General features: G+C 38.2%; 1 protein-coding gene across 1 annotated transcript in view; it reads left to right on the forward strand.

Annotated features, from left to right (window-relative positions):
* The first annotated feature begins 2,938 nt into the window (after nucleotides 1-2,938).
* LOC586207 (multiple epidermal growth factor-like domains protein 8) overlaps nucleotides 2,939-24,093 on the forward strand; it is a 67,894-nt gene continuing 46,739 nt past the window's right edge. Inside the window, exons 1-4 of the mRNA XM_030978526.1 lie at nucleotides 2,939-3,782; nucleotides 8,997-9,160; nucleotides 9,559-9,774; nucleotides 19,502-19,685. Of these exons, the coding sequence (XP_030834386.1) occupies nucleotides 3,257-3,782; nucleotides 8,997-9,160; nucleotides 9,559-9,774; nucleotides 19,502-19,685 (1,090 nt within the window). The 5' untranslated portion in view covers nucleotides 2,939-3,256. The remainder of the gene's footprint in view (nucleotides 3,783-8,996; nucleotides 9,161-9,558; nucleotides 9,775-19,501; nucleotides 19,686-24,093) is intronic.

Here is a 24,093-nt window from a genome sequence, read left to right on the forward strand (position 1 = left end):
TCTTTGACATTTCTGGTGCCCTTTTAGAACCAAACAGAGAGTGTGAGAGAGGGGCAGAGCATGAACCTAATACAAAGGTTCATGGGCAGAGACCGAGACAGAGACAGAGAGAGATCGAATTGGAAAGGAAAATATTGATACGAAAGTAAAGTAATAATATAATATTTCTCATTTATATAGCGCTTAATACAAAGCTTAGCGCTTTACAGATAAAAGATGTACTAAAAGGTACAATGTGAAGACAGAAACGGAGGAAGAAAGGAAGTGGGAGAAAAGAGAGGGGAGAGAGTAGAGAGAGGAAGGGGGAGTGGGATAGAAGAAGGTAGAAATGTTTTAGCCATATGAATCTAGAATACATGCAGTGCTGCACATGGAAATCACATTCGCTGAAAAGCAATTAAGAGAGGCGCAATTAGGCTTTATAGACGGATTTAACTGAAAACAATGTGCAATTAGTCAACAAAGGCATCATGGTGTGTGCACATATACAGGCACGTAGCCACGGGGGGGGGGGGGGGGGGTACGTCCCCCCTCCAAAAAATAAATAAATAAATAAATAAATAAAAAATAAATAAAAAATTCAAAGATCGGCTGAACTTTTTTTTACCTCGATCGATTACATGTATGTGCCCCCAAAACATCAGACTCTGGCTACGTGCCTGCACATATATAAGGAGGGAGGGGGGGGGGGGGGTGAGCTGCCGCAGACAACGTTTCCTTCTGTCTGTCTGTCTCTCTCTTTGTATCCCCCCCCCCCCCCCTCCATTGGCTCTCCGTCCTTACCTCCCGGCACAACCCTTTCCTTTTTCCTCCATCTCTTTCAAAGCTTTCAATTTTTAAAATTCACTTCTCCTAATATGATACAGCTCAAAGAATATACTAGAGTAGACATACATGGCTAAATGCAATTATCACACATACGCTTTACATTGCTTCCTTTAAACCTAGATTTATTTCTCACTAAAAAAGATGAAATCCTATATATGTACATTCATATCACTTCCCGGTAACAAATCCATAAAAGTTTAAAACCGGAAGAAATGCCTCGCAATTACGTGTCATTGAAAAATAGTACTTGGTGCATTCATATTATACTGGACATGACCACAAATCCACAGAATTGTTATACAATTTGACAAGACATTCAGATCAATTTCCATACATAGTTTATAACAATGCCCCTTTTGTAGTTTGGTATACAATGAATACCTAGTTTACATATTTCTTTCACAATAAAAAGAAGAAGAAAAAAAAGTAGAAAAAACTGTACATCTACTGGCTCGAAATAGGAAACAAAAAACAGACAGCAGCTCACACAAAAAAATCCTTACCTAAAGCTATGTACTTAGCTAAGCAACACTATAATGGTATTATGATTCAGAAAGAAACGAGGAAAGAAAATGCTACCACTGGCTAAATCAAAGAATACATTCTCAATAATAACGCAAAAGTGACCGTATTATGTCAATCAAATCAAATTGTGGCTTGCAGTTTCATATATCCCTGATATATTTATTTTCACTTTAAACGATTAAATTCCACATCTTATGTCATTGTGTTTTGTTTTTTTCTCAAATGAAATTCCAACTATTTCCTCATTTAGTGTGTTTGTAAATCACTAAAACATATGAATCGCAATGTTTAAAAAAAGAAGAAAAGAAGCCAATTTAGAGTGTGTTCCACACTAACACAAATATCACGAAACTACATTTTAACTGAAAGATGTACATGTAGTATCATTGCATATAAAAACTTGTGCAATGTCAGTTTACACAATTCTCCCAAACACACGTATGCTATTAAAAAAAAAGATTTATAGGCCTATTCAGTAAAAGGTATTACAGAAAAGTAATACAAAATTCATGAAATGCACAATAAAAAGCCTCAAGAACTGAAAGAGACGGAGGAGGAGAGGAGTGGGAGAAGAAGACAGAGAGAGAGAGGGATAGGTGGTGGAGGAGAGTAAGGAGAAAGAGAATAAGAAGGAGGAGGAGGAGGGGGAGGAGGAGGGGGAGGAGGAGGGGGAGGAGGAGGGGGAGGAGGAGGGGAAGGAGGAGGAAGGGGGAGGAGGAGGAAGAGGAGGAGGAGGAGGAGGAGGAGGAGGAGGAGGGGGATCGAGGAGGAGGAGGGGGATCGAGGAGGGGGATCGAGGAGGGAGGAAGGAAGAAGAAGAAGAAGAAGAAGAAGAAGAAGAAGAAGAAGAAGAAGAAGAAGAAGAAGAAGAAGAAGAAGATCGAGGAAGAAGAAGAGGAAGAGGAAGAGGAAGAGGAAGAAGAAGAAGAAGAAGAAGAAAAAGAAGAAGAAGAAGAAGAAGAAGAAGAAGAAGAAGAAGAAGAAGAAGAAGAGAAGAGGAAGAGGAAGAAGAAGAAGAAGAAGAAGAAGAAGAAGAAGAAGAAGAAGAAGAAGAACGAAGAAGAACGAAGAAGGATCGAGGAGGAGGAAAAGAAGAAGAAGTAGGCCGGAACTTCAAGAAGAAGAAGAAGAAGAAGAAGAAGAAGAAGAAGAAGAAGAAGAAGAAGAAGAAGAAGAAGAAGAAGAAGCCAAAGAAGAAGAAGAAGAAGAAGAAAAAGAAGAAGAAGAAGAAGAAGAAGAAGAAGAAGAAGAAGAAGAAGAAGAAGAAGAAGAAGAAGAAGAAGAAGAAGAAGGTTGAAGAGGAGGAGAGTTAAAAGAAGAACTTGAAAAGAAGAAAAAGAAGAAGGAGAAGAAGAAAAAGAAAATATATTAACGTTCATGGTTCAACTATCTGTACAGTCAACGCGGAGGGCGTCAACAAAGAAGTTTAAAAGGCCCAAGAAATATGCCATCTTTTGTATAAGTCGTATACTATGGACACATTAAAAACGGATGCTGCTATAGTAGAACCCTTTATGTCAGAGTTCTAGAGTCAAATTTCGGCATACAATACGACGTGCACGTAATGCAATGGGATATACGGGGTGAAGTGTAGTACAGTGCAACAAAGTGCTAGAATGAAATGGAAACGAGGATAAAGGGAACGTTTTATCTGGATTAATCACGCAATTTCTTCCAACAGCCATCGTAAAATGGAAGCACGTACTCCATATATGATGGGGAAAAGATGGACTTGGAACGAGAGTAATCTCCAGTAGGAAAGTAGACTTTTTGTTACGTTTCTGCGATTCTTATTTTCGCTATATCGAGAGTCGAAACTGCTTCTGTGAGTGTGTGTGGTTGGTTTTGCGGTTGATAAGCTCGTCAGCTGTTTCTGACGAATTTGCCATCGCCATCCACAAACATGGCGAAAGCAAAGCCAAAGCTGAATCCGTGCTCAGACTCAGAGCACCTACAGTCTGGCTGTTATTCTAAGAAGAGTGAAGAAAACTTGGATTTAATCTTCACTCTGGCTGAAAATGTGAGATGTATGCAGCAGCGAAGTCGGGAGGATAGCAGCCTGTCGAGGTCGAGAAATGGAGAGAGTCGAGCAACAGAGATGTGGAAAAGTGGTCGCTTACGGGAAGGCAGCACATCAAGAAGAAGAGAGTCGGAAAGGAACATGAAATTAAAAGGACACCATTTGTCAGGAAATACCAAAAGGAATACGTTGCAGACAGTTCACGGAATTTTCCCATCCATACCGTACTGGAAGACATTTTTAATTACAGTTTTATTGTGTGTGTTTCTGAAGAGCCAGGCATGTTCGGCAAAGTGTTATGGACTTGGTTCGACTGGTCGTGCCATATTGACTGATCTTCAAGGGTTTATCTCGGATCACCCGAACAAGAGTTATCCAATTTCAACCGAGTGTGAATGGCTAATACAAGGTGAGAAATGGTCTGCCGAACTGCATGACTTTTTGTCTTTTTTAACAGTAGGGTCCGGGGTGCTGGTCCAAGAATAAGGATCGTCTGCATAAACAAGGATCTTCTTCCTAAACGTGGAGAGATGCGTCCACAAAAAATATGGATCGTCCGCTTTTTTTGCTGACGATTTAGATTTCCGATCCGCGTTTTGGCGATGCGAAAAAACAGATTCTGCAATGATATTCTGGACACATTTCACGTTGACCTTGCACAGACACTTTCACATTATGAGCAATAAATCCTCGGGAAGATCGACAACCTATAAAAGTAGATGGTGAACTGGGGGTATTTTATGACGGCGCCAGCGCGCGGATCGATCGGGGAGAAAACCTGCAATGCGTCAAAGAAAAAAAACATCCGCAAACATATGGACGATCTTTATTTTTTAGGACGCATTTTGTCCATGTTTACAAGGATATCCTCGTTTATGCAGAGTTGCAGACGGTCCTCATTCTCGGACTAGCGCATCTTTTTTTGTTTAAATACGAATATGCTGTTCTCAACTTTATGTAAAATTTAGTTTGAATTTTAAAGTCCACCCTGATTAAGTTGGTTTTAATCAAATCAATGGGAGCAGAACAATGAGAGGAACAGGTCATTGAAAATTTGAGCATGAAGAATAAGGCCAAATAAAAAACAAAACATGTTAAGCTTCTGTTTTTAAAAAAAAATACATGTACACTGTAGGAAGGAGGAGGCCCTTTTTTTCTTCTTAAAAATTGCCGCTCGGTACATTTTCCCTGACAGTCGGATGGCCGCCGACAATTTTTTTCAAAAATCAGAAATAGATTCATTTTAGCAGTGTTTTTCATGTTTTTTTTCCTTCTAAAAAAAAAAAAAAAATTGCAGGCGGCCCCCAAAAGGAAGCAGGCGGGGATGCTAAACATGTGGATTTTTTATGACCTAAGAAAGTTATGAATTTCTGAAGTTGCTGCCAATAAAATGCAAATTGGCAACCCTGTGACATGTACTGTACATGTACTTCATGTACATTTCGCGAGCTTCCCTCGCATTTGATTTGCCGTACCAACAAATTTCACAAATTTTAATTTTCCCCAGGCCTCTCGCCAAGAAATTAAAAACGCGTGGCGCGACCCGAGGGAAAATTTGACCCCCCCCGGCCCCCCCCCCCCCCCCAAAAAAAAAAAAAAAAAAAAAGTAAAAATTTGATTTTTTTTTTTTTTTTTTTTTTTAAAATTTAAATTTATTTTTTACAAGTATTACAACTAATTTGATGAATTTTTAATACCATACCTGCCAACCCTTACGAATAATTCATAATATTCTGTTTTTTGGGGGATTTCTAGGCCCCGAAAATCTGGAATTTTCTGATTTTTCAAAAAAAAAAAAAAAAAAAAAAAATTGATTTTTTTATTTTTTTTTTATTTTTTATTTTTTATTTTATTTTTTTTAAAAGAACGCGTGGCGCTAGGTCGGGCCCATCAGGAATCTGTGTACGCGAGGGCCATGATTTTCCCTTTCAAAAATTTTCAATCATGAATATTAAATTCATACTTTGTTAAAGCAGAACAAAAATCAGAGAAGTAGACAGTTTGAACCATTCTGTTTCTCTAATTTTTCGGCTTTCATACAAACAAAATTATTACAAGGGTTGGATTGCCTTTACCGTAGTGATTAAACTGCTAATGTTAATGCTATGCACACTGCACCATGATCCAGGGACCTATGAACATTTACAGGTCCCCACATGTATGTGCATTTAAACTTTACGTGTGTAGTTCTGAACACCTGACCCGCAAGGCCACATGTCCTACATGTACATGTTCTGTATACCAGCGTCTCCTGCATGTCTGTGTGTAGAAATTGACCTGCTTTTCAGTGAATGGAATTTCCACTTTCCGCTTCATTTTTGCACATTTTAACACTTTCTTTTAGGCCAAACAAGTAGACTGTACAGGTATAACAACCAAAAATAAATGGCAAAACTATGTTGTATCCATTCATGAGCTCAAGTCTGCACCTTTCTCTGTAAAAAAGAGTTGGCTTCAATTATTTGATTGATGCTAGTCTGAGCTGCAGGACCCTGCACATGTAGACTGTACATGTAGACTACTTTTGATTGTAACCCAGACACAGATAAACCCTTTTGAATAAACAATGGACCGGATCCCTGCATTGCATCATATTCATTCCAGGAACACTGCTCCTGAGCCCTGTCTGTATTATTGTACCAAGAAGTTGTGTAAACAAGGCTCCTTTTCATCATTTACAACCCCAATGCATGTACCATGGCAAATAGTCTCTTTGTAGCCTAACATGTACTGTATACCCAGGAGTATTAAAAGGCTGTACCCAGGAGTATTAAAAGGCTGTACTAAAGGAGTAAAAAGTCACAGCTCCCTGCATACTTAATGCAGTAAATACATCATGAAGACCTACATGTACAGTACTTTGCTGTACATGTACATACAGTACACATGCAATGTACATGAACATGATGTACAGAGTTTTATTTGATTCATACCAGGGGGATGCACAAAATTAAAAGTACTCTGATAGTGAAAGCAGTACCGTACTTAGACTACAGGTCCTTTAATACACAAACATGTACATGTAGTACTGTACATGTACATGTATGTACATGTATACATTAAGGCTGTGCACAACAGTGTACATGTAATGAGGTCCCCGGGTACACTCCCAGGCTTACAAGCGAATACTCGAGTATTCGGACGACATGTTTTTTTATAATTTTTTTGAATTTTTTTGAATTTTTTTGATTTTTTTTTTTGATTTTTTTTTTGGCCACCACCATACCACTGGGGCAGTATCTCACGTCGCCGAAAACGCATGCAATTTTACTTTGAGTTGCAGTTGAAGGCGCCGATTTAATAATAATAATAACAGTAAACAATGCTGTTTTAAAAACCAAAGATGGCAGAATAATCCATTTTCCTCCAAGTCCAAACAGAAATCCAGACATTTGGTCCCAGTTTCTGAGTGGTGAGTTTGACAGTGCTTGAGTTGGGATGCATTTTTACCGACGGCACCATGCCAGTGGCCGCCGCTCACCCAGGCACGGGTAAGCGTCGGCCTGGACAGATTTATTTATTTATTTATTTATTTTTTTTTGGCCGAATATTCGGGTACTAAAAATCGTACCCGAGTAGTTGTCAACCGTGCGGGTACTCGAGCATTCGACTACACGTCGCAGCCCTAGTATACATGTACAATGTATGTACAGTGTACAGTAATTATAACATGCCCAGCCATACACTGTACAAGACATACAGTACATGTGCATGTTTGAGGCCTACAGCAACTGTACACTGTACATGATCATTTATTGGAACAACAGCAATATTTACACTTTACTTTATGAGCTACTGTACATATACAGAGTCTGTGTGTTGAGACTAGTTTTCATATTCATATTCCTGGCCTGGAAGTCACTTTCACAGTGAATTTGGGGCATGGAGCAAGATCACAAACACACACACACCTCAGCTCAGCCATCTGTACTGTGTATACATGTAGATCTGGTACTTGCCCCATGAACAGTACTGGTATTTAATTATTTGCCATAAGAGCAGAGAAGCATATCATACCTGTATTTTTGGGCACTATTAAAAACATGTGGCTTCATGACCGATGAAGGGGCAAGAAATTGAATGCCTATTAGACCCCGTTCTCACTCACTTCGTTGGAACGCTCTGGAGCGCTCTAACTAAGACCCGCTCCTCAGGAGCGGGTCTTAGGTGAGTGAGAACGCTCAAAGTGGTCCAGGAAGCAGACTTCTGGACCGCTCCAGAAGTCCACCTTCCGAGGTGGTCTCGAGGAGCGGGTCTTATTAAGAGCGCTCCAGAGCGCTCTAACGTGCAATGTGAACGGAAGCGTACGTTGAGCGGAAGTGAGCTAGTGACGTTCCGTGCGAAACATGTAGTACGGTACATACGGTTTGTATTCCGCGCGTGAAAAAATTGACCCGCCTACCTGAGCTGCCATAGCAACAAGACCACTTTGACTCGTGGAGCGGTTTGAGCCATAAAAACTGCTCGGAGTGTGAACGCTCGCAAACCGTTCCTCAAGACCCGTTCCTCTGGAGCGGTCTGGAGCGGTCTAACTAAGACCACTTTCAAAGTGAGTGAGAACAGGGTCTTAGTCAGTCTAAAGTAAAATATAAGTAGCTCATGTACAGTATATGTACATGTACGCAACACCCCCCCCCCCCCCAAAAAAAAAAAAAAAAAAAAAAAAAATACCTTCACGTAATGGTTATTATTTAAAGGCCAAATAACATAAATGTTCTCGTCTCCGCCCAATATGATTGGTGCAGCCATGACTACAGGAACAGGTACAAACAATGGATTTAAGAGTTTCGATCCAATGAAACATCTGACTATAAAACTGTGTGTCACAGAATACCTGACCTACATTATCATCCATTTATTAACACTATTATCATTGATTGGTTTCCATTCCAGTTCGATGCTTTCCCATAAAAACCTATTTATCAAACAGTCCATCTGGTACTGTACGCTTTACTGGTCAAGTCTGACATTATTTGTAACGTACGTGAAAATATCAGGCCTACATGTACATGTATGTATTCAGTGACACAAGAGAGACAGAAAAAGGGAGAGAGAAATTTTTACATTTTTGTTTACTGAATTCACTACTACACAGGTATTACAATCAGATCTTTTTTTTGTAAATGTCTGTCTTGCAAACTCATGGCAACAAGATATTCAATACAAAATAAAAAATTGTACATACGTTTACTTGGACATTGTATGGCACAATTACCCCGTCCCCAACCCATGTTATCCTTAATTTGAGGACCTGGGCTGGATGATCTGTCAACAATAAGATTTGTTTATTTTCATAAATATACAGTTCCGTAGTTATGTTTTGGGCGGAAAATTTAATAATGCCTCTAATCTACAAAGTGATATGAAATTATATATTTTTAAGTTAATCATTTCTTTAATGCAGCATTTGCAAAAACTTGCATGTACACAGAAGGCCATAATTACTCCAGTCTACCTTTATACATTTATTCTCCTGCCAAGTTGTGTATTGTGCAATATCATGAAAAGAAAATATGCTATTGATCTCATTAAAGATACATGTACATGAATGACTATGAAGGCTTTTTTTTAATTGAGAGGAATTGCTTTTAACATTTTATAATCGTCTTCTTTCTCTTTCCAGCTCCAAGCTCAGATATGAGGATCATGTTGACATTCACAAAATTTGCCACCGAATGCGGCTACGACTTTGTCAGTGTGTACGATGGCAATTCTCACCAAAGTCCTATGATCGCCGCTCTCAGCGGTGACTCTATTCCGTCCACGTTGCTTGCCGAATCTGGCCAGGTGAGTTGTTAAAGGGATGCAGAGGGCACTACAATGAAAAACTGAGTGTCAAATTTGAAAGAATATACAATTTAAACAAACAAAATCAACTTTGTTTGATATTTGTGGTGCCCAACAAATGTTCAGTAATTTTTAATTTGAATTTTGAATTTTGAATTTTGAATTTTGAATTTTGAATTTTGAATTTTGAACCAGCCATTGATGAAAACGAGATAGCGCCTTATACATTGTATTCCAGCCAATGCCAAAAAGTGGCTGTTTGTTGCCTTTTTGTTTTGGTTATGATAATGTACGCATCACCAGCCGTGATTGTAAGTCACTGTAAGTGGTTTTTTAAAGTGGAGCTGAATTGGTATGATCGTATTCAATTTAAACTCTCCTTTCCCTGTATGTTTCAGATGCTGATATACATGTACAGTGACCGTAATTATAACCTGCTAGGTTTTGATGCGACCTATACCATCGAAGACTGCACGTATGGATGCTCGGGCCATGGGACGTGCGTTGACCATTCCTGCGTGTGTAATTCAGGTTACCACGGGGACGGCTGCGAGAGATTGAGCTGCCCGTACGAGTGCGGCTCGGAATGGAATCAAGGCGTTTGCCAACAATCGGTAAGAACTTTTGCTAAAATTGAGCATTGTGAAAAGCAGGGCTCCACTCTCTCACAATTTATCTCTTTACTAGGGGTCTAGGGGGCCAGAGCGCAATTTGTTAGGCCTGTGTGTGTGTGTATGTGTGCCTATTCATGTGGAGCCCATGTTTAAATGGATCGTTTAACAATGTTAAATCTGAGATACACGGCCCTACATGTTATCAGTGTCTGTGATGTGGTGTAATATTGAAGCCCTAAAAAATTGCGCTTCAAAATGATCAAGAAGTGCCTCAAAAAAGTAAAAAATCTTTGAGTGACCGGTTTTACCATACTCGTTTTCCCCAATAGACTGTAGTGTTATGAAAACCGTCAGGCGAACGGTTTTCAAATTTTGTAATTCCAATCATAAATATCTTGATAATCAGACAGGCGATCGGCTTGTAAAAGTCATGGGCCCGTATTCTGAAGTCGTGTCTAACTTAGCCACGTCTAAAGTTAAACAACTGTTTAGTTAGACACGACTTAGACAGGACTTAGACGTGAGGTCGTGTCTAAGTCCTGTTTAACTAAATTTCGTATTCTGAAGTCGTGTCTAAGTCTCGTCTAACTAAACAACTGTTTAAGTCCTGTCTAAGTGGTGTTTAACTAAACAACTGTTTAAGTTCTGCGCAAGTCGTGTTTAACTCTTAGTCACGACTTCTGGGCATGCCCAGTAGGCGTTAATTGTGACGAAAGACCCAATGCGCATGCGTGCGCGCACCGGATAAATAAATTAACGCGCACAGCTAGCTGTGCGCGTGCTGGTACCATGGTGATGTGATCGTGACGTAATGACTAGACTGCATGTACTTTGTGTACGTACGTACGTAGTACACGTACTGCATGAGATTGACAAACACACTACTCATCGGTGCCTCAGTGCTCGGAAGAACCACAAAAGAAACTTCTCCAACAGAATGGTTAGTTTACTATAGATTATGGAATTTCCAAGATGTCACCAGTAGATAAGAATAGTTAATATTATCGAGAAAAAAAATTAGGCTACACGAGAAAAAATCCTGCAAAACGTATTTGAAATTTTGGAGAATGCACGTACCATCGTTCTCCCCCGCAAGTTCGGGGTCAGCAAGTACAGTGTACCGTCGGCGTTGAAAAGCAGCAGAATCGCGCCCTTAAACAGGACTTAAACAACCCCTCGCAGTTGTCTAAAGTTAAACAGGACTTAGACAGGACTTCGTGTTTAACTTTGTTTAAACACGACTTCAGAATACCAAAAAAGTTAGACACGACTTCGTGTCTAAAGTTAGACGGGACTTAGACAACTGTTTAGTTAAACAGGAGTTAGACACGACTTCAGAATACGGGCCATTGGGTTCCTGACTGACCTAAAGGTTTATAATTATCATTGCATCATGAGCTAAATCCAGAATTTTGTTTCAGAATCCGAGACAAAGTTACCGGATCCCTTTAATAATTTTGGGTACAATGTACAGTTCATGTTACCAATGGGACAGCTGCAAGAGGTTGAGAGCAGCTCTGACTGAAAATGATTTTAAAGGAATAGGCAATTTTACATGTACATGTACATGGAGGCCAGAAAAATTGAAACACATATTGTGGATGATTCATATTAGGTTTATTAGTTTCTTAATTTGCCTACCTGTACGCATACTGTACAGACGTACAGTACAAACAAGAATAAAATAATAGTTTTTGGCATAATGTCACCAATGACCATTTATAACCACAATCGTGATGTACAGTACATGTACATGATACAAGATCAGCCTGTACAAGATAGAATGTAATATCATTCTTATTGCAAGTTGATAATCTGCCAAGAAGGTGCATACATACATGTACAGTTCATCAAAGCTATTAAAGGTAATACAAAGTTTTGGGAAATTTTGAAAATTGGGTGGATAGTGAATCTTTACAATTTCTATATATTTGGATGCCCCTGTGGATGTTTTATAAGCACTAAGAAAATTAGCCCCTAAAACACTTCTTTTTTCGAGAAAAATTGAATATAAAAATTTACCGGTGCTCCCAGTAAATTTTGATAAATATCAAATAGCGCCTATGGCCGTACAATGGTAGCTGCGACCATGAAAATCTCAGAATATGTAGTTGTGATATATAATTTCCAAACGGGAATATCTAATCGGTTGATTTTAGGCAAGAAACATTGTTTCAAAGCTAAATTAATATCTTGACCTTTAGAGGGTGCTATGCAACATAAAGAATTTATTATTTATAATTTCATAACTTCAGAATCGATTTCAACCGCGAAAACGATCAATGAATATTGTAGGAATGCATATGCTTCCAATATTTTTATTTGAACCAAATTCATGACCCATACCAAAACTTTGTAATACCTTTAAACATGATCTACATGTACATGTACATGTAGCTATGATCAGTCCTATGGAACACTCTTGCTCTGTTAGGGAGTCATTTATTTATAGCAAGCAGCATACGGAGGAAAGCATAGAGGCAAAGTGCAAGGAAGGGAAGTGCACTGTGTCTGCTCCTCTCAGAGCAGTAACAGCCCTGTTTACACCCGTGATGATAGACTGGTTTACTATTACAATTATATTCAAATTGTCTGCACACACTTGCTCAATGATTCCCGACATAGCAACACATAATGTATACAGACTAAAATCCAATGTACAGTACATAAACTTGTACTTGTTCCAGTAGCCTTGTTCACTTGTAAGATTTGCAAAACAGGAAAACAGGGGGAAAGTGCATGATCCACAATGTCTGTTTCAAAAAGTAGGAGGCCAACCTACAATGTAAAGTACATGGACCTTGTTTACATCGAAACTTAAAAAAGTCAAGGTACAAAATTTGTGTCAAGGAAGTTATGAATTTGTAAAAGGGAAGCTCAACTCTTGGTTCAAGTGTATGTTTAGTTTTAATGGTGCCTATCATGTTTGTCTACATTGTATTTCTGACTCAGATTTAAATACCTTAAATCCTCGAGGAGGGGAGGGGGGGGGGGGGGGGTGCTTGAATATGTACATGTACGTGTAGATGTTCAGTACACATACATGTACATTGTACATGTTCTTTTAACATATAAATTATATTGAGTGATGATAAAATCCTTTAAAGTGAGGAAGTGAGCATTATTAATCTAGTGATCATGAAACTTGAACCTCTCTGCGTTCATTGTATTACTGCCAGGAGCTTCATGAATTTATACGTGTACATAGAATATGGAGATATACAGAGATACAATGTACATACAGTACATGTTTACCGATTGTTCACACTGAACATCTACAGGTACATGTATGACGTATCAACATCTGCATTATTATGCGTAATGTGAACGGTGCCATGATGCAGTGTATAGAGTTACATTGGGTTAATGGAGACTTGTCGCCACGGCCGGCGCAGACAAACCACTTGTGATATTGAGTGATGATTCAGAATTTGATCTTGGCAAGTCGATAGTCTTAATCCTCAAGACCTCCAAAGTCATTGTCAGCTACAAACACGTAATGTACATTGTACATGTACGTGAAAAGGCCTCTCTAGATTGGCTCTGTGAAAACATTTTGTTTTAATTGGTTCAATACAACAATTTGTGTTGTATAGGCCATTGTTTTCACTTTGGCCCTTTGGAAAACCACAAAGGTTTCTATTAAAGGGAACATGTAAAGGTATTTACAGTATGCATTTAGGGACACTGATTTTCCGTTTCAAAAAATGGCCTTTTCCGTTTCAGAAAATCTGGAATTCCGTTTCAGATGGGCTGAAAAACGGAAATTCCGTTTTGCCATAGACTTTGTACACATGAAAAAACTAAAATTCTGTTTACATAAGATTTTCATTAAAACATGAACTTGTAGGGTACAAATGTTCTATTGAAGCCGCCACCTTAGACAAGCCACTGATAACCACTCAAAAACATACGGACGGGACTGGATAAACTTGATGCAAAATACTAGTGAAAATATAGACCCCTAGGGTCTAGGCTAGACCTACGAAAAATTGTCAAATGTTAAGATTTACCAACTTCAAATTCGAACTTAGACAAGCAGACTAAAGTCAGCAGAATGTGTCAGAACACGACATATTCCTGACGGAAAGTATGAGTACCGACGTCGACGAAAACATTTCAGTCTTGGCTGTCATGTCCGCGATCGATCGATTTTAGGCGCACATGCCAGCCCCTTTTTCGAACTGTACAACAGCGTGTGTACATCCTCGCCGCACGTAGCGCCCGCTGCTGGCGTGTGTGTGCCTAGTATTACGTCTACGTAATACTAGGGGCCTAGCTGGCATAATAGGATCGTTTCGCTGCTATTTGTACCGCGTTTTGTGTCACGATCTCTATTGGTCCAGCGAAACAAAATGGCAGCGCCCGGTCTCCTATTAGAATCTGACGAATATCGCTAAATATTCGGAATTATTAACCATGATTTGAGGCCCAATATTTTTTCACTGCATAACGAGTCACAAAAATAGTGTAAGTTTTACGATTTTCTTCTTGAAAAATGAAAAGTTTTGAGGTAAAAGGGGTTTTCTGCGATTTTCCGTTCGAAATTGCATTTTCCGTTTCAAATGGTCAATTCCGTGAATTCCGTCCGTTTTCCGTGATCGCGGAAAATCAGTGTCCCTATGCATTGTAGGCTATGAAATGCTTTAGTTTTATGGGATGGGGGGGGGGGGGGGGGGGGGGCTGTGTGTCTGGTGGAGGCTTATAGAAAAGTATGCATCAAATGAAGCACTAACTACTGTACGTGTATCAGTAAGTTTTGTTTTTATAATATTGTCTAGAAAAAAAGTCTTAACAGATTTTTAAAAATGTTTCATGTAAACTTCTTCAAATCACAAATTAAATCAACTGTCCGATTATACAACTGTACCACCTGTCGGGACGCACAGCATCTGGGTAAACTGTACATACATGTACAGTACATACAGATCTACATTGAGTTTCTTATTTAAATCTCTATACACCATTTCTTTATACGCTGTTCGACTAGTGTGAACAGGCTTTCAATCTCATGTTATTGAACAGAAAGATTGTTTGTTTGAGCAATCAGAACCACCTCATTCAAACCACTGCAAACTTTGCATACAATTCGTTCATGACGTACAGTACGTGTACAACTGGCTACCAGTCTCTTATTCAACAGTTCCCCCTCCCTCTCTCTGTATGCAAACACTTGTCTGTTGTCAAACAAATGAGTTTCTGGCCAGTGATCATAATTATGTGGAAGTGCTGCTGGCAAGAGAAAAGAGGTGGTTTACATGCAGAGCACCACTATTTCAATAATCATTTTTTTTTTTTTTTTTTTTTTTTTTGGGGGGGGGGGGGGGTAAATACTGTACATGTTAATGAAAGGTCAGTGTAGTAAAGGTCAATATCCCTGAAATCTTAGGGGGGTTTTAGCCCAGATTTGAGCCATGAACTTCAATCCTGGTATTAGCTTGCATCACCTTTAATTAGGGAGACAAATTGATTAGATTTTGGGTGAAAGAAGGTCATACAATACATGTATATGTCAAAAATCAATGTGAAAGAATCTTGTCTGTACTGTGCAGTAAAAAAAGGAATAAAAAAAGAGCTGTCATAATTTACTCTACATGTACAGGTAGCATGTGGCTGTTTGTTAATTTTTTTAGGGGCTGCTTTAATACCAGAATATGGCCATTGTGTATGTTTGTTTCCATGACACCCAGTTATGAAATAAATATTCCATATAGTGAACATTTTTTAAAAATTCATGTTAGTGGCTCAAATTGTTAAGTAAACTTTGAGTACAGTACATGTTGTATTTAGCTCAGTATTTGCACAGGTGTCGTAGTCAAGGATACAGTCCCATTTGCAGTCAACAACAAATTCTGTAGAAATTTTCAGGAATTATGAATATGTCATGTTCATGCACATCCTATCTGTGAAATTTAAACGTGGGCAGTGTCCTAGTATTCAAATTATGCAAGGAAACCTGTTTACTTGCTAGACTTCACTGTCAGACACTATTGAGTGACTGACTGGCTTCTTTTTATCTTTGGATAAAACATACCGTACACAAAATAAGCTCTAAAGGGTACATGAGCATTTGTCCACATTAAACCCACTTCTTGTAATGGCCAAAACTAAAGTCGATTCTACAAGTAGCGGTCTTCCCCCCCCCCCCCCCCCCCCCCCCCACACAAAAAGACATTTTCCAGCTCTTTTGTTTTGAGGGAAGTTTCTAAATTAGTATTACATGTAGTTACTATCTTTCAAATGCCAGTGGATTTCAATCTTTTCATTTTGTTGGCCTGCAAATGTGACATACCGGTAGTACCTTCAAGACTTGTTCATGTTCTGCGGTAAACATGGGGGGCTCCATATTTGTGGATCAAAGTTGTATACACCTTTACATTAAAAGTAGATTGTTGGACCTTTATTGTGCCCTGCTGCTGTACCTAGATTTTTCTAATCTTCACTTGCTATTCATAGAGAGAACACAATAAAAAAATGCTGCTTTTTACCGCAGCATATTGGAAGGAGCCTTGTGACTCTTCACGACAGGGTAAAAAAATTATCTGATGCAGTAATGTAAAAGTGAGCAGTAGGCCTACATGTACATGTATGCTCTGAAAAGCTGGAAAATGCATACTGGTATACCTTTATGCTTGTCGACCCTTTCTCTAGTTTTTGTAAACTGGAAAAAATGACATTGAAAATCTTACTTTTACATTAGGAAATCAATACAAGGATCTTCTGTAAACAAAAATCAAAACAAAACAAACAAATTACCAAAACAAAAGTTAACAACACTGATTTACATGTAAAGTACATGTACTGTGCCTGTACGGTACATGTAAAATAGAGTAATCATTCCGACAGATTTGTTGTTTTCTGGAAAATGTGTACTTTGAAAAGAGTCTGAGTTTCATGATAAAACCTGATACCTTGGAGAGTCTACCTGTAAACACAGGATCTTGCGTGATAATGACACTTTGACAAACAATGCTCAGCGCTTAGCAACAGGGCCTGAGTGTGCGTCAAGCCTTGGAAGTCACACAGTATACAGTCTGCTGAGAGCAAATAAAATGGTGGTGATTATACAAAGATTTATGGTGTTGCAGATGAGTGCACTAGTTTAAAGATGAAGTTGAGTTCTGGTCGTGCGATTGCATCGTGAAAGAAACGGTGTGGAGTCGACCAGAAAAGGTTGATCATCTACAGTGTAGCATATAAGAATTTGTGTGTATTGCAAGGTTCTGGAATCATCAAAATGATAAGAAATTGGCCAAGTCTTGGTAAAGTTACAAACACTGTACACAGAAAGATGTATATGGGACTACACGAACACGTGGCGTAAAAAACTTACCCCCCCCCCCCCAGAGTTTTACGATGTACATGTACATGACATATTTAGAATATGAAGGCATTTGAAGAGCCTTGCTTTTCAAGTTTTCAGGGAACATGTCTTATCTGATGTTCTTCCACACTTGCATAATAAGAATGATAACGCTCACAATTTATTTTTCACCTCTTCCCAGAACTCAACCTTCTCTTTAAAGTTCATCAAATAATATTGTATTTTAAATAAAATATGATGAAGCGGATCCTAACAAATGATTGGTTGTGAGCGTTCACGTGACTAGGCATTTATTTTGTCTAACACATAATTTTACTATATTTGGTCATTTACATGTACATGTAGTAAATGCTTTTTTAATGACCGATCATTAGTAAAATCATGTTTATAATAAAGCATCATTTTATATTCAAACACATAAAACATCATCTTTTAAAACAAATAGCACACACCATTTTGTTTGGGCACTAGTAAAATTAAGTTACCTACACTTGGTACCTTCAAAACAGTCCAAACACCCTCGGCTATCGCCTTGGGCATGTTGGACTGTTCCAAAGGTGCCTTGTGCAGGTAATTCTGCGTATTATTTGTATACTAATGATATTTGAAGAAAAACGATGCACAGAAGCATTGATCAATACAGTCAGCTGATTATAAAAAATGACATGGCAGGTATTGTAATTTACAACTGTACAGTATGCATATATTTGCAGTTTTTATTCCTGTAGTCACAAAAATACCTATCTTTGTTCTTTGAGATATTTTAATTTTCATTGTTGTTATGTCATATGGCTCAAGACGACCTTTGATGTACCGTACATGTACAATGTAAGCTACAGTATAGTGTACATGTATTGACAGTCGGGATCTGTTTCAAAACAGACTGGTTTCACAACAGATTGATTGAAACAGATCAATGGACATCTATGGCCTATTGATAATGTCCTTGTACCTGTGGTAGGTATTGGTTTGAGTTCGGGAGAAGATGATTAGCTCCATTCATGTGCATTGAGTGGGTAGATCATAAGATGGGCAAAAAAAAAGAGAAAAGATTGTGACGAGGAGAGAAAGAGAGTGAGAGAGAGAGAGAGAGAGAGAGAGAGAGAGGCCGAGAGAAAGAGAGGTGTACAGTGAATACAATAATAATGATCAGCATCTGGATTTATAAATACATTTACATGTACAGGTACTGCACATTTTGTAATAAGCCAATGTCTTTACATGCACCAAATGTAGACTTGTACTGTACATGTGTACATTTGGTGGAGGTTGAGCAGTTACAGAAGATAACCTTTGCGTTTATGTAAACATATTACCAGATCATCTTGTCGTGGGTTAGCAAAGGGTCAAAAGAGAATTGATATTTCATCCTGTATTATCATCGATGTTTCGACAACAATACATTTGGCTGCAGTGTTTACATACATGTATTGCAGACGTGTCATAATGAGACATCTCGGAACAAAAGATGATGTTATCAATCGCCAGTAGTTATGTTATGAGACACCTTGGTATGCCAAGAACTACAGCATGAGATCACACATGATTGCATGATCAGTGCAAGTGATATAATGTTGGATTAAAATCATTTACAGCCACCAAACTTTTACATGTCATTAAAAAAAAAAAACCCAAAACAAAGAAGAAATATACAAGTGCAAGATACATTCAAAAGATTCCTTTGTGCATTCTTTATGGTCTTCAATTCCTCTCATACTCTTTCTATCTTTCTTGTTGCTCTCATTTTTTGATAGTGATAATAATTAGATCAATTTAAATAGCTCAGCTACATGTACATGTACTTTATAATATACTCTACTGCACTGTGATGAAAACAAATCTCCTGAGAGTGAGAGTGCTACTTTACAGACAAACAATAAAACCAACTATTCAAAAGCTCTTGAAAACGAGGGCAGTATTCAACAAAACTTTGAAGACAGCAACAGATGAGGCTATTGTTATGTCTAGTGGTGGGTTGCGCAACTGAAGGCGCAATCTCCAAGAATTTTTTCTTTCTCTCTAGTCTCTACATGTATCTCATGCATCTTCCCCCTCTCTCTCTATCTCTCTCTCTCTCTTTCTCTCCCTCCTTTTCTATTAAAATGTATACAATACATGTACATGTATCTTTCAATGGGGGAAAGGAAAACGATACATTTGAGCGTAAAGTGAGTTACATGTACATTGTACATACATTGTGTAGCTCTGGAACACTCATGTAGATTACATAGGTAATTCTAATAAAGAGCTCTGGTAAAATAATACCCCCTCCAAGAAACCCCCCCCCCCCCCCCCCCCCCAGTAATCTCCTTTATTTTATGTGGTGAATCCAGAAAGAGTTCCTGCAAATATAACACTGATATCCTCTTCATTCTTTGATTTGTTCTTCCTTTTATTATCTAGGGTGTCCAACAGTGTTCATGTTCAGCAGGCTTCGTCGGGGAGGGGTGCAGCCTGTCGACCAACAGCAACTTGGGGTGGGGTCAAACGTTCCTCGTCTCAAGCGGCGCCAGTGAGGGGCTGAGCAAGCGAGCCGGACATGCTTCTGTTTATCATGAGGAGACTGATAGCCTGTGGACTTATGGAGGTAATGAAATTGAACATTGTATCTTTAGCGTAGCGAATGTTGTGATTCATTTCAAGGGCCATCCTCATTTGCATGGAGCTGTTTTAAGATACATATTGTACATGTACATACTGTACATGTACAGGTACCTGTAGAAGCTGTATTCGCACATGAAAGTGGAAATGCAGATGTACTGGACTTTCATTGAAATAACAGATCACACGTTTACATGCTCATTCACAAAATATACATGTACATGTACAGGTGTACATGTGTACATGTACACTGTACAGCATAGAACCCCTTTCTGAAGTCATGTGCTTCAAGATGTTTCTTGCAATATAGACTTTGGAAAGACAATAATACAATGGCATGTACATGTACAATACATTAGGTTATTAGGAATCTCAAACTGACACCGCAATCTCCTAAGTGCCTTGAAGCAGAGCTACAGTGTACATAGCCCTGATTCACTGCCATAGCATTATGGAATAAAATTGCTAGATAATTTTCTATTTTTGACGAAGAATATCATAGATATTTTAATTTAAAAAAAATTACATTTTGGCTTCCTATCAGCCATTCATTAAATTCATGAAGAATGTCTTTTTATGTACTTTGTTTAAAATGGGGATTGTCATGTTGTTGAAGAACATATCTTCTCAATAAAAGAGAGAACATCCTTATTAAATAATGTAGCAGGCTTTTACCAACAGGTCCAATTATGGGGGAAATACATGTACTGTATGGTCCAAACACAAACCTCCCATTGCACAACTGTACATGTACATGTAATGTACATGAAGATTATCTCAATATTAGAGCCTGATGTTAATTGAATCGCTTGGGTTCGTATTATTGTCGTGTTGAGCCGTAGCGAAGCCCGAGGGTCATTATTACTCACATTGGTGCATTTATAAATGAGCCTTGTCAGTAGGGTAAAGACTGCATTCAGAACTGTGTATAAGATCTGTTTTCATTTCCTCTCAAGGGGGTATGAAGATGGGGGCATTCACACCGCAAGCAAAAACCCTGCGTTTTCCCCACATTCCAGAGTTTTGTCTAAAGTTGCAAAGGCAACTACCCGTAAACATGACAAAATACTTCAATCTAGTAAAGCCACCTCTGGAGTGTTGCCTTTTGAAACTCTGGCTAGTTTTTGAAGTGTACAATGTACAGGTTTACATGTTAAAGCACAAATCACTGATGGATTAGTCTGGTTTCTGCTCACATGACTCTTCTTTCTTTATGCACAATCGCATGCAGAGCACTCAGTAACGACAGTTTGTTCATGCCTACACGTACTAGTACTCACACGAACAAAAAACATAAACGTTTCAAAACACTACTGGGGGGTGTTTCACAAAGATCCTACATGTAAGTTGAACTTATCTCTAGTTAGACTACAAATTATGGAAAGCTGTTAGCATCTTTGAAAATATTTTGTAAAAGTTATTTTTAAAGGCTTTAAATGTTGATTCAAATCATTCATATTTTCTTTTATCAAGGAGATTACATGTTCTTGATGTGGAATTTATGTAAAGTCTGAAATATCTGCTGATGAATATATTTCATTTTAAGACTACAAATGGCCCTCCATAAATTTTAAGTCCAACTTAGAATTAAGTTCTACTTAGGATCTTTGTGAAACACCCCCCTGGTTATACAGGTTTTTCCAGTAGTGTAAATTGTAGTTACATTGTACCCCCCCCCCCCCCTCAACAAAAACAAACAAAACAACAATAACAACAACAAAGGTTTATAAAATGGTCTTTTTGTAGTGTAAATGAGCCAAGTGTTATATACCCTGGGAAACCTGGAAACAACATTTTCATAAGTGTGTTGTTGTTTTTGGACAACCATGCAGGAAACCGTTTATGGGATTTTAATGGCTGTGCTTAATTTCCTTGTAATATTTCAAAACTTTCTGAGAGGTTCCTTTGGGAAAAATACACAGTGAGGAGAGGATGGGGGATTGTTGTAGACAGGACTTGATGAATCTATGAAATGTAGATGCAGGCATTGGAAAACTTAAAGAAAGAAAACACTTTACCAAAAACACTTATAATTTTTTTTTTAATTTTTTTTTTTTTTAGTGCCCTTTAAATACTTGATTCACAACATTTGCTATTCCCATTAAATTCATTAAAGCGTTTGGTTGATAAAAACACTTTGCCTATTGAATCTTTTAGCCTTAATATGCTATGAACAAAAAGTGTTCTATTAATTACCAACCTACATACATTGTATACATGTAGCTAGCAGGGATGATCTACTTCAATGCCTTCTAAATTGATCTGGCTACATGTACAGTAAGTGAAAGTGTGCATACAGATGCCAGGGTTAGAGCAATTGCGATCAATCAAAATGGCACTGACGCAAATTTGCACTGCATTAGGCGCTTCATCATTAGCCCATGCAAGCTCTAGCCTAAAGCTATTGCATCAATCAGCTTTTCCTAATAAATTTGTTAACCCCCCCCCCCCCCCGAGCACTATTCCATGATGTTAATTTAAAGACAACCTTTCTTTTATACTAGGAATTGATTTTTTTTTAGAAAGTACCTGTACACCAGAGCATGCTGGTTGAATAATGTTAATAAAATATCAATTTATATAGCGCAGCTACTATTTAAATATTCTTTCCTGCACTGTGATGCAAACAAAACTCCCAACAGTGCTACTTTACAGACAAATAATAAAAACTATTCAAAAGCTCATGAAAACAAGTGTGCCTTCAACAAAACTTGGAAGACAGCAAAAGATGAGGCTTTTCTTATGTCTAGTTTTTGGTTATTCTAAAGCTTTGGAGTGGCCGGACTGAAAGAGCTATCTCTACTAGAGTTACTTTATTGTTTGTGTGAGGTAGCTTTTAATAGGGAAGCAGCTTGTCCTGTGCAATCTCTAAATAACATGTATGTGCATACATGGATGTGATTTAAAAAGATATTAAATTAGACAAATAATTTAGGGCTTGACCCTTTGATGCTTTTGTAAACAAGCAATTTAGTATCTTAAATGCAATTATATGCCTTATTGGCAACCAATAATAATTAAAGCAAGGTTTCCACAAGTTCAATTAGGGTGTCTTCCATGTGAATGACCATGCTATATTGCCCAACAGTGGGCGTTTTTATGAATTAGACCAAGAGGACTTCAGATAATAAATTTTTCTTCAGCTAGTTTCCCAAGTTCAGTCATAAATTGAATGAAAGAAAATGGCACAAGAATTCCCTCTTCACTGCAAATTAGTAGGCTACAGCTGTAGGTGGTGACAATGCTAATTCAAGATCAAGCTTTCCCATTGCAGTAATACACTTTTTGAATGATACAATATTTCAACTGGAATCGGATGCTGATTCTTTATTGAGTTTCCCTCCGATACGATGCCCCACAGGTGTTTGATAGTTTGGTGTCAAACTGTCAATACTTTATATGACGTTCAGACCACAACACTTCAATTACTTGTAATGAGAGTTGTATACTGTACATGTAGCTATACTCTGGATTTCAATTGTCTAAAACTCTGAACACAGCGTGTGTTTTATAGTGGGCTAAGCCTGGCTAACCTTGTATTGGGCCAATGACTGAGCCCAGTATCAGTGGGCTAATCCTGGGCTAATGAAAACACTCCTAATGCAAGGCAACAGTCTGCTTCAACTGAAGATCATGGCTTCATTGGATCGCTTTACACACTGGAAATCAGATATGAGATATTATCTACACAGTGGTATTGAATTAATAAAGGCATGGATATCAGATGAGGGAGAGGAAACAAGTGGAAATTAATGGCTAGGATCCAAATAAATACTCTTCCATGGAATGTTTTTTAATCAGTCACAGGAAAGAATTAAGACTAGAGGAAATTTCCATGCAAATTGAATTTGAAGAAACATATGTTATTATTAAAGTAGGGAAATGTTTTAATCCTGCATTTGCAGGGGGAAAAAACGATTTGACAATGAGATAAAAGAAAAGGAAAAAGGATAGGAAAACATTAAACAAAGTATTCATACATCATTCGCCATGACATGAAATGAATTCCCTGATGAAGATATTTTGTTTAGAAGGAAAACCCAAACTGGTAGCATACACTGTAGCAATATGAATCTGATACTGATTTCAATTGATGTACTACATTTATGTGGGGCAAACATGAATGGATGATTCAGATTACATGTACTGCACAAAATTTATTCACAACAGACATAATACGACCATGACAGGATATTCCATCATTAATATTGTATACCACTTTGTGCTTTGCCCAGTAGTTGTTATCCGGTGCAAAGTAGAACCTTGGTTTTTTTGCCAAGGCTTTTTCTCTCTCTTGATTGGAAAACCATGCTGCATTTGTCTGAAGAAAGAGAAAAGGGGCGGAAAATGATACAATGATTTTCTAGATGATAGTGAACAAGTGGGGTGAAAAG

This window comes from Strongylocentrotus purpuratus, unplaced genomic scaffold (assembly GCF_000002235.5).
Source record: "Strongylocentrotus purpuratus isolate Spur 01 unplaced genomic scaffold, Spur_5.0 spur5_scaffold_1, whole genome shotgun sequence".
Taxonomy (NCBI): domain Eukaryota; kingdom Metazoa; phylum Echinodermata; class Echinoidea; order Camarodonta; family Strongylocentrotidae; genus Strongylocentrotus; species Strongylocentrotus purpuratus.